Below are 13,802 nucleotides of genomic sequence, written 5' to 3'. Positions count from 1 at the left end.
ACGTACATAGCTAAACTTTTATTTTCAGCTGCCAGCGTATCATTTACAGGCTGCCACAGGAAAGTCTACCATCCAGAATCAATCAGTTCATACTACGCATTATGGGCTAGATTCACAGATGAAATACGCCAGCGTATCTACTGATACGCCGGTGTACTTTCAAATTTCCCGCGTCGTATCGTTGTTTTGGATCCTCAAAACAAGATACAACGGCTTCTGGGTTAGATCCGACAGGTGTACGTCTTCGTACACCTTCGGATCTAAGATGCAATACTTCGGCGTCCGCTGGGTGGCGTTTTCCGTGTCGAGTATGCAAATGAGCAATTTACGACGATCCACGAACGTACGCGCAGCCGTCGCATTTTCTAACGTCGACACATGCTCGGAACCATTGAACTTAATTTTCTCGGCTCGTCGTAGTGTTGTACTTCACCACGTTCTTGGTGGTCGAAAGTTCAGAGAACTTTTGTGTGATCATGTGTATGCAAGTCAAGCTTGAGCGGAATTCCGTCAGAAAAACCATCCAAGGTTTTTCAGACGAAAAATCAGATCGTGTGTACGCAGCATAAGACTGGGATGGCATTACATTTCCTGTGCGTGTAAAGGCAGGTGTCCCAATACTTTTGGTAATGTCCTGTATTTCCAGGTGAAAATTAATGGCAGTAATGAAAGCAAAATAAATGAAAAAAGTGTTGCCTTTAGCAGAATGTTAAATCGGGTGAGATGATGTAGTGCAAGAAAAAGGAACTTTATGCTAAGTGTTATCAATTTACCAGATCAGAAGTAAAGCTTGCCTGGTTAATAACATTCTGTGTATTTGTGTTAATGAGCAAATTTCTTTTCAGCAATGATGGCAGATTCTGATCTGTGCTTTCTTTCCAGGCTTCATATTTCTTGTCTTCATATTCCTTCATTTTTCTGGCAACTTCCAAATATTTTGCCTTTGCCTAAAAAAACAAATGCAGGATATGTATGAAAACAGAAAACTCAGATATAATGCTCTTTACGTGACTGGTTATTAGCCTGGCACCAGTGAACAATACAGAGCTGTGTATGAATTATTGTGCTGCCTCCATCTCATGCATGAAATCTTATATTCAGCTGCAGATTCTGTCAATAATTGTTTTTCTTCTCTCCTATGCCGCCATCCAGTGAACATTTTTCCACTAATAGATCTTTTGTGGAGATGGTGCAAGTTAGATGTGAGTAAACAAACCTAAGCAACTGGGAACTGGCAAACCCCAGTGACTATAGAGGAGGTTGAAGTGGTGAGTAGTTTTAAGTTTTAAGCCCTAAAATTTGACTTATTTTAAATCAGTTACATTCAACTTTACATGGAAAAAAAAGGATTTTTGTACTCACCGTAAAATCCATTTCTCTGAGTTCATAGACGGACACAGCCTTCATTGACCTTAGGGTTATGCTTCTTCCTACCAGGAGATTTAGGCAGAATTCTACAGCACTTAAGGTGTTAAAAACTTTCCTTCATGCCGCTCTTCCCAGGGGGCGTGGCTCCCCCAGGCATAACCCACACCCTGCTCTAGCAGCCTCAGTTCGTAACAAGCAGTACAAACAAAGGAGGGGTGGGTGCTGTGTCCGTCTATGAACTCAGAGAAATGGATTTTACGGTGAGTACAAAAATCCTTTTTTCTCTTTCGTTCATAGACGGACACAGCCTTCATTGACCTTAGGGACGTCCCCAAGCAGTGTCCAAAAAAAATTTGAGGGGTGGGAAAAACAACACAGCAAAAACAGGTTACACCCCAAACAAAACCGGAGTTACTCAACGGAGGAACTCCAACCTTAAACTGCCGTCTGTAACACCCTGCGGCCGAAGGAGGCATCAGAAGATGCACTCACATCCACCTTATAAAACGTTGAAAAAGTGTGGACCGACGACCAGGTCGCAGCCCTACACACCTGTAACACAGAGGCTTGATGTCGGAAAGCCCAGGAGGCCCTGATCGCCCTGGTCGAATGCGCCGTGACCCGAAAGGGAGGCGCCCGCCCCTTCAGGGCATAGGCCTGAAGCACAACCTGTCGGATCCACCTGGAAATGGTGGCCAACGAGACTGCCAGGCCCTTACTGGGACCGGACACAGACACGAACAGCGAGTCCGACTTCCGGAACGGAGCGGTCGCCGACAAGTAAACTCGAAGGGCCCGAACCACATCCAGAGAATGTAAGATGGCTTCCTTCGCGTTTTTCGGCTGAGGACATAAGGATGGAAGAACAATGTCCTCATTAATGTGAAAGGCCGAAACGACCTTCGAAAGAAAAGAGGGCTGCGGGCGCAGCACCGCCTTATCCTGATGGATGACCAAGTAGGGGGCCTTGCAAGACAGGGCCGCCAGTTCAGACACTCGTCTGATACAGGGAGTGCAGAATTGTTAGGCAAGTTGTATTTTTGAGGATTAATTTTATTATTGAACAACAACCATGTTCTCAATGAACCCAAAAAACTCATTAATATCAAAGCTGAATATTTTTGGAAGTAGTTTTTAGTTTGTTTTTAGTTTTAGCTATTTTAGGGGGATATCTGTGTGTGCAGGTGACTATTACTGTGCATAATTATTAGGCAACTTAACAAAAAAAAATATATACCCATTTCAATTATTTATTTTTAACAGTGAAACCAATATAACATCTCAACATTCACAAATATACATTTCTGACATTCAAAAACAAAACAAAAACAAATCAGTGACCAATATAGCCACCTTTCTTTGCAAGGACACTCAAAAGCCTGCCATCCATGGATTCTGTCAGTGTTTTGATCTGTTCACCATCAACATTGCGTGCAGCAGCAACCACAGCCTCCCAGACACTGTCCAGAGAGGTGTACTGTTTTCCCTCCTTGTAAATCTCACATTTGATGATGGACCACAGGTTCTCAATGGGATTCAGATCAGGTGAACAAGGAGGCCATGTCATTAGTTTTTCTTCTTTTATACCCTTTCTTGCCAGCCACGCTGTGGAGTACTTGGACGCGTGTGATGGAGCATTGTCCTGCATGAAAATCATGTTTTTCTTGAAGGATGCAGACTTCTTCCTGTACCACTGCTTGAAGAAGGTGTCTTCCAGAAACTGGCAGTAGGACTGGGAGTTGAGCATGACTCCATCCTCAACCCGAAAAGGCCCCACAAGCTCATCTTTGATGATACCAGCCCAAACCAGTACTCCACCTCCACCTTGCTGGCGTCTGAGTCGGACTGGAGCTCTCTGCCCTTTACCAATCCAGCCACGGGCCCATCCATCTGGCCCATCAAGACTCACTCTCATTTCAGCAGTCCATAAAACCTTAGAAAAATCAGTCTTGAGATATTTCTTGGCCCAGTCTTGACGTTTCAGCTTGTGTGTCTTGTTCAGTGGTGGTCGTCTTTCAACCTTTCTTACCTTGGCCATGTCTCTGAGTATTGCACACCTTGTGCTTTTGGGCACTCCAGTGATGTTGCAGCTCTGAAATATGGCCAATCTGGTGGCAAGTGGCATCTTGGCAGCAGCACGCTTGACTTTTCTCAGTTCATGGGCAGTTATTTTGCGCCTTGGTTTTTCCACACGCTTCTGCGACCCTGTTGACTATTTTGAATGAAACGCTTGATTGTTCGATGATCACGCTTCAGAAGCTTTGCAATTTTAAGAGTGCTGCATCCCTCTGCAAGATATCTCACTATTTTTTACTTTTCTGAGCCTGTCAAGTCCTTCTTTTGACCCATTTTGCCAAAGGAAAGGAAGTTGCCTAATAATTATGCACACCTGATATAGGGTGTTGATGTCATTAGACCACACCCCTTATCATTACAGAGATGCACATCACCTAATATGCTTAATTGGTAGTAGGCTTTCGAGCCTATACAGCTTGGAGTGAGACAACATGCATAAAGAGGATGATGTGGTCAAAATACTCATTTGCCTAATAATTCTGCACTCCCTGTAGAGGTAATAGCAACCCCTGCACAAACATGCGAATTAGGGAGTGCGCCGCCAAGGGACGCTGAAAATAAACAGCCAGAGCAGAAATCTGGCTCTTGATCGTGCTCAAGGCAAGAGCCTGGTCCACACCCCGCTGGAGGAACAGCAGGATCCAAGACACCACGTATGTACGGGGGTGCCACTTCATCTCCTCACACATAGGTGTCCGTTTAATAAACTGTGAAGTTTTTTCTCCGTTCAGTTCACAGCAGTTCACGGCAGTTCTCATGAGGAGAATTATCTCCTCTGCAGCCGGTTTAATAAACTGAGAACTTCACTTCTCAGATGGTGAACAGAGGTGAAGTTTTTTCTCTGAAAACAGTCGAGATCTGTGTAAAAGTGGGTGGACTGCCTGTAATCTCGTGAGATATTGTGAGATTATGGTGCAGCCGAATTCAAAAAGTGAAACTAAAGTTTAAAAGAACATGTAATTAATGTTTTCAGACATGTGATAACATATTATATATATATATATATATATATATATATATATATATATATATATATATATATAAAATTACATATATATATATATATATAAATACTGTATGTATGTACAGTATATATATATATATATATATATATATATATATATATATATATACATATATACCGTATTTATCAGCCTATTGTGCGCACCCGCGTATAGCGTGCACCCCTACTCTGGACATGAAATTCCTGAATTTTATTTATTTTTTATTACTTACAGTTTTGGTGTCTTGCCTGGCGTCCATCGGCGGCCTTGTCCGGTCCGGCGTCCGTCTGCGGCCTTCGTGGTGTCCTCCCCGCTGCTCCTGCGCTGTCTCTGAGCCGATCCCTGCTTCCCGCGCTGTGTTTGAACGCCGCCGACATATACCGAGCGCAGTACACTCGAGCACACTCGGCTCCTCTCGCATAACCTAGAAGGGAGCCGAGCCTGGCCGACTGTACCCGAGTGTACTGCGCTCGGTATATGTCCGCGGCGGCGGTCAAACACAGCGCGGGAAGCAGAAATCGGCGGCAAAGTTCAAACACAGTGCGGGAAGCAAGTATCGGCGTATATCGCGCACCCACAATTTTGCCCTGATTTTAAGGGCAAAAAAGTGCGCGGTATACGCCGATAAATACGGTATATATGTGTGTGTGTGTGTGTATATATATATATATATATATATATATATACACACACACACACACACGTGTATATTGTTGTTAATATTCATTTTTAACCCACTGGTGTTGAAATTAGGAAGAAATAAGCCTTCTTCCTCTTATCACACCAGCTTCTCTCCCAGATTCTCCACCTCTGAGCTGGTGAATCTGGAAGGGAGATATTTCAGGTGAAGAGCTGTGAAATCTTCATATCACGGTTTATTAAACTGCCCGTTTGTGACAAAACATCCATGTGATGTGATGTGAAGTGGAGAATGTGTTCTCTGCTCCTTATCACAGTTTATTAAACCGGCAATGCTCTGTGATAAGCAGTGATCAGCCGTGATCATCATGATCTCGGCTTATCACGGTTTATTAAACGTACACCATAGAGATGTAGGCTTTCCATGTACGATGGTAAATTTTCCTTGAAGTGGACTTCCGTGCACGCAGCATGGTAGAGATTACCGGGCCCGACAGGCCCCGGTCCTTCAGTACCTGGCTCTCAACAGCCACGCCGTTAAAGCCAGTGACTGTAAAGCAGGATGGAAGATCGGACCCTGAGACAGGAGATATTCCCTCAGGGGCAAACGCCAGGGGGCGTCTGCCACCAGACGTACCAGGTCCGTGTACCAAGAGCAACGTGGCCAGTCTGGGGCGATCAGGATCGTTGGAATCCCTTCGGCTTCCACCCTGCGCAGCAGGCGAGGGAGGAGCCTTAGAGGAGGGAAGGCGTAAATCAGGTGATAGTGACCCCAGGGAGCCACCAACGCATCTGACGCGTCCGCCCACGGGTCTTTTGACCTGGCCACGAACCGTGGCACCTTCCGATTGAGACGGGACGCCAGAAGGTCCACGTCTGGAGTGCCCCATTTTTGGCACAGGTTCTGAAACACCTCCGGGTGGAGAGACCACTCCCCTTGATCCAGAGTCGTGCGACTTAGGAAGTCGGCTTGCCAATTCTGAACCCCCGGAATGTATACGGCCGACAGAGCCGGAACGGACCTTTCGGCCCACCGAAGTATGTGAGCGACCTCCGTCGCTGCAGCCGAGCTCCTTGTGCCGCCCTGATGATTGACGTACGCCACGGCCGCGGCGTTGTCGGACTGGATCCTGACAGGACGGCCCTGCAGCTCCAAGGACCACCTGACAAGGCACAGCTTGATTGCTCGGAGCTCCAGAATATGGATCGGCAGGCGGGACTCCTCCCGAGTCCAGCACCCCTGGGCTGACTGGGTGCCCCAGACGCCCCCCCAGACGAAGAGGCTGGCATCCGTCGTGACCACTGTCCAGCGGCACGGAAGAAAAGACTTCCCGGACCGAAGCACCGGAGACGTCAGCCACCACACTAGGGAAGACTTGGCCAGATGGCTCAACCGAATCTGGCGATCCAGAGAAGATGGGACCCCGTTCCAATGTGACAGAATCTCTTTCTGAAGTACCCTGGTGTGGAATTGGGCATACGGAACCGCCTCGAAGGAGGCTACCATCAGACCCAGAACCCTCATGCAGAAGCGAAGAGATGACCACTTCTGGGTCGACAACTGTCTCACTGCAGATTGCAGGGTCTCCAGTTTTTCAGATGGGAGGAACACTCTTGCCTCCCCCGAATCCAAAACCAGACCCAGGTGTTCTAGTCTCTGGGACGGAACCAACACTGACTTTCTGAGATTCAGAATCCAGCCAAACTCTTGGAGAGTCCGACACGTGATGGACACGTCCTCCTCTAACTCTGAGCCTGAAGAAGCTCTTAGGACAAGGTCGTCCAGGTATCCCACGATAGCGATCCCTCGCTGCCTCAGCAAGGCCAGGATCGGGGCGAGCACCTTGGTGAAAACCCGTTGTGCCGAAGCCAGACCGAACAGGAGGGCCACAAACTGAAAGTGGTCCTCTCCGATCGCAAAGCGCAGATACCTCTGGTGTCTTGAGCAAATGGGAACATGCAGGTATGCGTCCATGATGTCCAAGGACGCCATGAAGTCCCCCTGGTGGAGGGCCGCTATGATCGATCGGACCGACTCCATCCTGAATCTTTGCACTTTGACAAAGGAGTTGAGGGCCTTTAGGTCCAGGATAGGGCGAACCCCTCCCTTCTTGGGGACCACGAACAGATTGGAGTAGAACCCCTGAAACCGTTCCTGCGAGGGAACCGGCACAACCACCCCCCTGTCCAGAAGATCCTGGACAGCCCTTGACAGGGCTAGCCGACGATCCGGAGGAAGCTGGAGGTTGGAGGGAAAAAATCTGTTTGGGGGACAAGAAAGAAACTCTATCTTGTACCCCGAGGCAACCACCTCGCAAACCCAACGGTCGGATAGAAGAGACTTCCACTGATCCGCGAATTCGAGAAGCCATCCCCCCACCCGAGACCCGGGCGGGGGGCAGACCTTCATGCGGAAGCAGGTTTGTCCGCAGGCTTGTTGGGTTTGTTGAACCAGGGGCGCTTTCGCCCTGCAGCAGGGGCTTTAGCACCTTGCGGACCTTTTCCCGCTTAGGGGTAGTAAAAGTAGGACCTTGCTTGCGGCGAGGTTCCTTATCCTTCCCAGACTGCGGGAGCAATGTGCTCTTACCCCCCGTGGCATTGTTACGGAACCATGAACCAGACGTACAACAAGAGATAAGTGAAAATAAGAAGGCTTTATTGAAAATCAAGCTGTAAAGCAAAAGTCCAACGGATGGTGAAACCAGAGGTCAGGAACCAGAAGGGTAGTCAGACGAAGCCAGGATCAGGAACCAGCAGGGAAGTCAGACGAAGCCAGGATCAGGAACCAGCAGGGAAGTCAGACGAGGCCAGGATCAGGAACCAGCAGAGAAGTCAGACGAAGCCAGGATCAGAACCAGAAGCAGCAGCAGTCTTAGAAGCATGTGCACACAGGAGGACCAAGCAAGGAACTGAAGTCACAGACCTCCTATATATGTGAGCCAGGTATCCAGCTCCTCCCAGTGGGAAGGAGGAGCCGCAGGGTGGGAGGCTACAAGAGACCTAGAAACCAAGATGGCCGCCAACACATGTCAAACGAAGGAGACAGGAGAGAGGTAAGACCATGACAGTACCTCCCCCTCAAGGGCCCCTCCTCCGCGGTGCAAAAAACGGTTTCTGAGGGAAGCGTGCGTGGAAGGCTCGGAGCAAGGCAGGAGCATGGACATCTGCGGAGGGAACCCAGGAACGCTCCTCAGGACCATAAACCACGCCAGTGGACCAAAAACTGCACCCGACCGCGGACCAGGCGTGAGTCCAGGATATTGCTCACCTCATACTCCTCGTGATTGCCCACTTGGACCGGACGAGGCCGAGGAACCGAGGAAGTGAAGCGATTGCACACCAGTGGCTTCAACAGGGAGACATGAAACACGTTGGAGATCCGCATGCAGGTGGAAGCGCAAGGGCATAGGCTACCGGGTTTACCCTGCGAAGCACTCGGAAGGGACCAACAAAGCGAGGAGCCAGCTTGGGAGTGGGCACTCGAAGGTTGAGGTTGCGGGTGGACAACCATACACGGTCTCCGACCTGGTAGGAAGGAGCAGGCGCTCGTCTGCGATCAGCCTGGAGTTTCTGGCGCTGCGCAGAGACCTCAAGGGACCTCTGGATCCGTACCCAAGAAGCACGTAGAGCAGAAAGGTGATCCTCCACAGCCGGAATATCCTGGGGAGAGAATGCCTCCGGTAACACGGCAGGTTGGAACCCATAATTGGCCATGAAGGGAGACGTCCCAGAGGAAGAGTTTCACAGCCGTGTTCCTGGCAAACTCAGCCCAAGGCAGGAGGTCAACCCAATTGTCCTGGTGATCGGAGACATAACAACGAAGGAATTGCTCCAAGGCCTGATTGGATCGTTCTGCGGCCCCATTGGACTGAGGGTGGTAGGCCGAGGAGAAGGAGAGATGAATCCCCAACTGGGAGCAAAAGGCGCGCCAGAACCTGGACACAAACTGACTCCCCCGATCCGACACTATCTCTTTGGGCAAACCGTGCAACCGGAAGACCTCCCGGGCAAAAATCGTGGCCAACTCTTGTGCAGAGGGTAACTTCTTGAGAGGAACACAGTGGCACATTTTGGAAAACCGATCCACAATCATGAGAATGACCGTATGGCCTCGGGATGCAGGGAGGTCCACAATGAAATCCATCCCCAGGTGTGACCATGGGCGCTCCCGGTGGCTATGGGTTGCAGCAGGCCCAACGGAAGGTGCCGAGGGGACTTACTTTGGGCACAAACGGAGCATGCCGCTACATATGCGGCGATGTCGGAACGTAGGAAAGGCCACCAGAACAGACGTGAAACAGCCCAGGACAGCTGATTCTTACCAGGATGCCCCGCGGTCTTGGAGTTATGGTAGGTTCGCAACAACCGAGTGCGCAACTCCTCAGGCACAAAACATCTGCCGTTGGTGTCCCAGAGGGAGCACCAGACTGAGCCGCCAAAATCTGCTCACCAAGGGGAGAGGTCAGGCTGGTGCGAATGGCAGCCAGGATCTGATTCGGAGGTATGACCGAAGTCGGTATAGATTCCTCCCTGGACAGCTCGGAGTACTGCCGTGATAAGGCATCCGCCCTGATGTTCTTGGAACCAGGTAGGTAGGAGACCACGTAATTAAAACGTGACAAGAACAGAGCCCATCTGGCCTGACGTGGTGTCAATCTCTTGGCCTCAGAAAGGTAGGTCAGATTCTTGTGGTCCGTCAGGATGAGAACCGGAACCACCGAGCCCTCGAGCAAGTGCCTCCACTCTTTGAGAGCCTGCACTATGGCCAATAACTCCCTGTCACCAATCTGATAGTTGCACTCCGCGGGTGACAGTTTCCGGGAGTAAAACCCACAAGGAAGCAGCGGACCCTCTGGTGTCCTGCGCTGAGACAGAAGGCGCCTACTCCCGTCTCGGACGCATCCACCTCGAGGACAAAGGGCAACCCAGGGTTGGGATGAGACAGAATCGGAGCTGACACAAAGGCGGATTTTAGGGCCTCAAAAGCCCGGATGGCCTCGAGCGGCCAGACCTGGGAATTACTGCCCTTCCTGGTCAGATCCGTGAGAGGCTTGGCCAGCATGGAGAAGTCCCTGATGAACTTCCGATAATAATTGGCGAAGCCCAAAAAACGCTGCAAGGAACGAAGACCACTGGGCTGAGGCCACTGCAAGACAGCCGAAACCTTCTCAGGATCCATGGAGAACCCCTCAGCGGAAATGATGTAACCTAGGAAGGTTACCTGGGATCGGTGAAATTCGCATTTCTCAAGCTTACCGAACAGCTTGTTCTCTCGTAACCGTTGCAACACTCGTTTGACATCCAGAATGTGGGCCTCCCTGGATTCAGAATATACCAAGATGTCATCCAAATAGACCACCACACACTGCTGCAACAGGTCACGAAAACATCGTTGATGAATTCCTGAAAGACTGCGGGCGCATTGCACAACCCAAAGGGCATAACCAAGGATTCATAATGACCGGTCCTGGTGTTAAAGGCGGTCTTCCACTCATCGCCCGCCTTGATCCTTACCAGGTTATATGCCGCCCTCAGGTCGAGTTTGGTAAAGACCGTGGCCCCTTTAAGGCGATCGAACAGTTCGGAAATCAAGGGTATCGGGTAAGCGTTCTTGATCGTGATGCGATTGAGACCCCTGTAATCGATGCAAGGCCTCAACTCACCGCCCTTCTTTTTCACAAAAAAATCCAGCCCCTGCCGGGGACGAGGATTTGCGAATGTGACCACGGGACAGCGCCTCCATCACGTACTCCTCCATGGCCTCATTCTCCGCAACCGACAGTGATAGACCTTGCCGCGAGGAGGAACGGCACCAGGTTGTAACTCTATGGCACAATCGTATGGGCGGTGCGGAGGTAGGGCCACTGCGCGCACCTTATCGAATACATCCCGGTACTCCTCGTATTCAGAGGCAACAGAGAATCCGAGGAAGTACACAGCAACTTGACAGGCCCATGGATGCAACTAGCCCCACACTGTGGTGACCATGAGAGGATCTCGGCCGATCTCCAGTCAAAAGTCGGATTATGCTTCTGGAGCCAGGGGTACCCCAAGACCACCGAGTAGTGTGGAGACGAAATAACTTGGAAGCAGACCGACTCTCTGTGAGCGGCACCAATGGCTACCCCCACTGGAAGGGTCTCATGAGTCACGTGTGACGGTTGGAGGGGTCTGCCGTCTATCGCCTCTAGAGCCAGCGGGGAACCTCGAGCCTGTAGAGGAATGGAATTGGTGGCAGCGAACTCACTATCAATGAAAAAACCACCAGCACCAGAGTCCACCAACGCCTGGGTCGTCACCGAGCCCCCGACCCAGGAGAGGACAACAGTGATCAGTGGTTTATCAACACGGGAAACCGGGGACGAGGAGACTCCACCCAAGATCTGCCCCCAACAGGATCTCAGGTGCGAGCGTTTCCCGGACGGTTCGGACATGCCAACCGAAAATGCCCATCGAGACCACAGTACATGCATCGGCCCTCGCGTCTCCGGAGTACCCTCTCCCCCTCGGACAAGCGAGCAAACCCCAGCTGCAAGGGTTCACCCCCAGACAAGTCAACACCAGGAGGCGTGGGAGGAGAGGGAGGCACGGGTGGGACAGCAAACGTAGGCGCCAAACTGTTAGGAGGCCTCCGCAGGCTCACCTTAAAGGAAGGTCTCTCCCTGAGTCTGGTGTCAATCAAAATCAGGAAAGAAATTAGAGCCTCGAGCTCCACTGGTAGGTCCTTAGCTGCAACCTCATCCTTCAAGGCATCCGAGAGACCATGAGAGAAAGCAGCGACCAGGGCCTCATTATTCCAACCTACCTCTGCTGCCAGGGTACGAAACTCAATGGCGTATTCGGCTACGGATCGTGAACCCTGTCTGACGGACATAAGGAGCATCGCAGCAGAGGCGGCGCGAGCCGGCACATCGAATACCTTCCGAAGAGAAGCAACAAAACCAGAAAACTCTGCAACCACCGGATTGTTGTTCTCCCATAAAGGACTGGCCCAGGCCAAGGCCTTGTCCGAGAGCAGCGAGATCAAGAACCCCACCTTTGATCTCTCAGTGGGAAAGGCATGTGGCAGCAACTCGAAATAAATGCCCACTTGGTTAAGGAAACCTCGGCACTGAGTTGGCTCTCCCCCAAATCGCTGTGGAAGGGGGGCAGAACCGGACATACCCCGAAACACCGCAGGCGCAACAACAGGTGTCGAGGTAGACTCTGGCGCAACAGTCGGATCGGCCGTAGGAGCGGGCCCAGGAGCGACGACCGACCCATCGGCAACGGGAGCGAAATGAGCCGTGCGTTCAAGCAGGGTTTGCAACGCCACGGCGAACTGACCCAACAGGGACTCCAGCTGATCAATTCTGGCAACCAGCGTGGGTAGCGAGGATGGCTCTGTACCGTCAAAATTCATGGCTTGGTCCTAATGATACGGAACCATGAACCAGACGTACAACAAGAGATAAGTGAAAATAAGAAGGCTTTATTGAAAATCAAGCTGTAAAGCAAAAGTCCAACGGATGGTGAAACCAGAGGTCAGGAACCAGAAGGGTAGTCAGACGAAGCCAGGATCAGGAACCAGCAGGGAAGTCAGACGAAGCCAGGATCAGGAACCAGCAGGGAAGTCAGACGAGGCCAGGATCAGGAACCAGCAGAGAAGTCAGACGAAGCCAGGATCAGAACCAGAAGCAGCAGCAGTCTTAGAAGCATGTGCACACAGGAGGACCAAGCAAGGAACTGAAGTCACAGACCTCCTATATATGTGAGCCAGGTATCCAGCTCCTCCCAGTGGGAAGGAGGAGCCGCAGGGTGGGAGGCTACAAGAGACCTAGAAACCAAGATGGCCGCCGACACATGTCAAACGAAGGAGACAGGAGAGAGGTAAGACCATGACAGGCATCCTTTATGATGTCATCCAGGGAAGCCCCAAAAAGCCGTTCGCCCTTAATGGGCAAATCCATCAAGGCCTTTTTTGAGGACTGGTCAGCCGACCAGCATTTCAGCCACACAAGGCGGCGCAGAACCACTGCGTAGACAGAAGCCCTGGAAAGCAAAGGTATCGAATCCATGTCCGCCTCACAGAGAAACTTTTGGCCCTGAACCAACTGTTCAGCCAGGTCCCTAGAGGACTCGGAAGCACCTTGGACCTCCAGCTCCTGCAGCAGGAGCTTTGCTCTTTCAGTCAGGGTCTGCGCCACCAGGGCTCCGGCCAGAGCCGGCCTCACCGCCGAACCCACCACCGTGAATAGGGAGCGGGCCACGGCCTCCACTCTCCTATCAGCGGGGTCCTTGAATGCAGGAGCCCCCTCCACAGGCAACGTAGTAGCCTTGCTCAGTCTGGACACAGGAGGGTCCACTGACGGAGGAGAGACCCACTTTTTTAAGAAGTCCTCCTCAAGGGGGTAATGGGTAGCAAAGCTTTTAGGAACAGTAAAAACTTTTTGCGGCGTATCCCATTCCTTATATAACATATTGTCCAAATAAGGAACACGGGAAAACTTGCGGTACGCAGTGGTTTGAGGAATCCCAAAAGGGACCGACACCGTCGGTGTCTCCGCCACATCTTCCAATTTTAGAGTCTCACGTACCGCCGTATAAGAGCTCAACAAATTCCTTGTCAGCCGACTCCGCAGCAGAAGTCATCCTCGCTGTCCATGTGGGTTAAGCCCGCATCTTCTGACATTACAGAACCAGAAGCAGCAATAACATGATCTGATTCTGTGTCAG

General features: G+C 50.9%; 1 protein-coding gene across 1 annotated transcript in view; it reads right to left on the bottom strand.

Moving 5' to 3' along the window:
• The window catches only part of DNAH10 (dynein axonemal heavy chain 10), a 278,707-nt gene that overhangs the window by 194,280 nt on the left and 70,625 nt on the right, over positions 1-13,802 (bottom strand). The window contains exon 12 of the mRNA XM_040347338.1: positions 774-947. Coding sequence (XP_040203272.1) covers positions 774-947 — 174 coding nt within the window. The remainder of the gene's footprint in view (positions 1-773; positions 948-13,802) is intronic.

This window comes from Rana temporaria, chromosome 1 (genome assembly GCF_905171775.1).
Source record: "Rana temporaria chromosome 1, aRanTem1.1, whole genome shotgun sequence".
In the NCBI taxonomy this organism is placed as follows: domain Eukaryota; kingdom Metazoa; phylum Chordata; class Amphibia; order Anura; family Ranidae; genus Rana; species Rana temporaria.
This window is presented reverse-complemented; position numbering and strand designations above follow the sequence as displayed.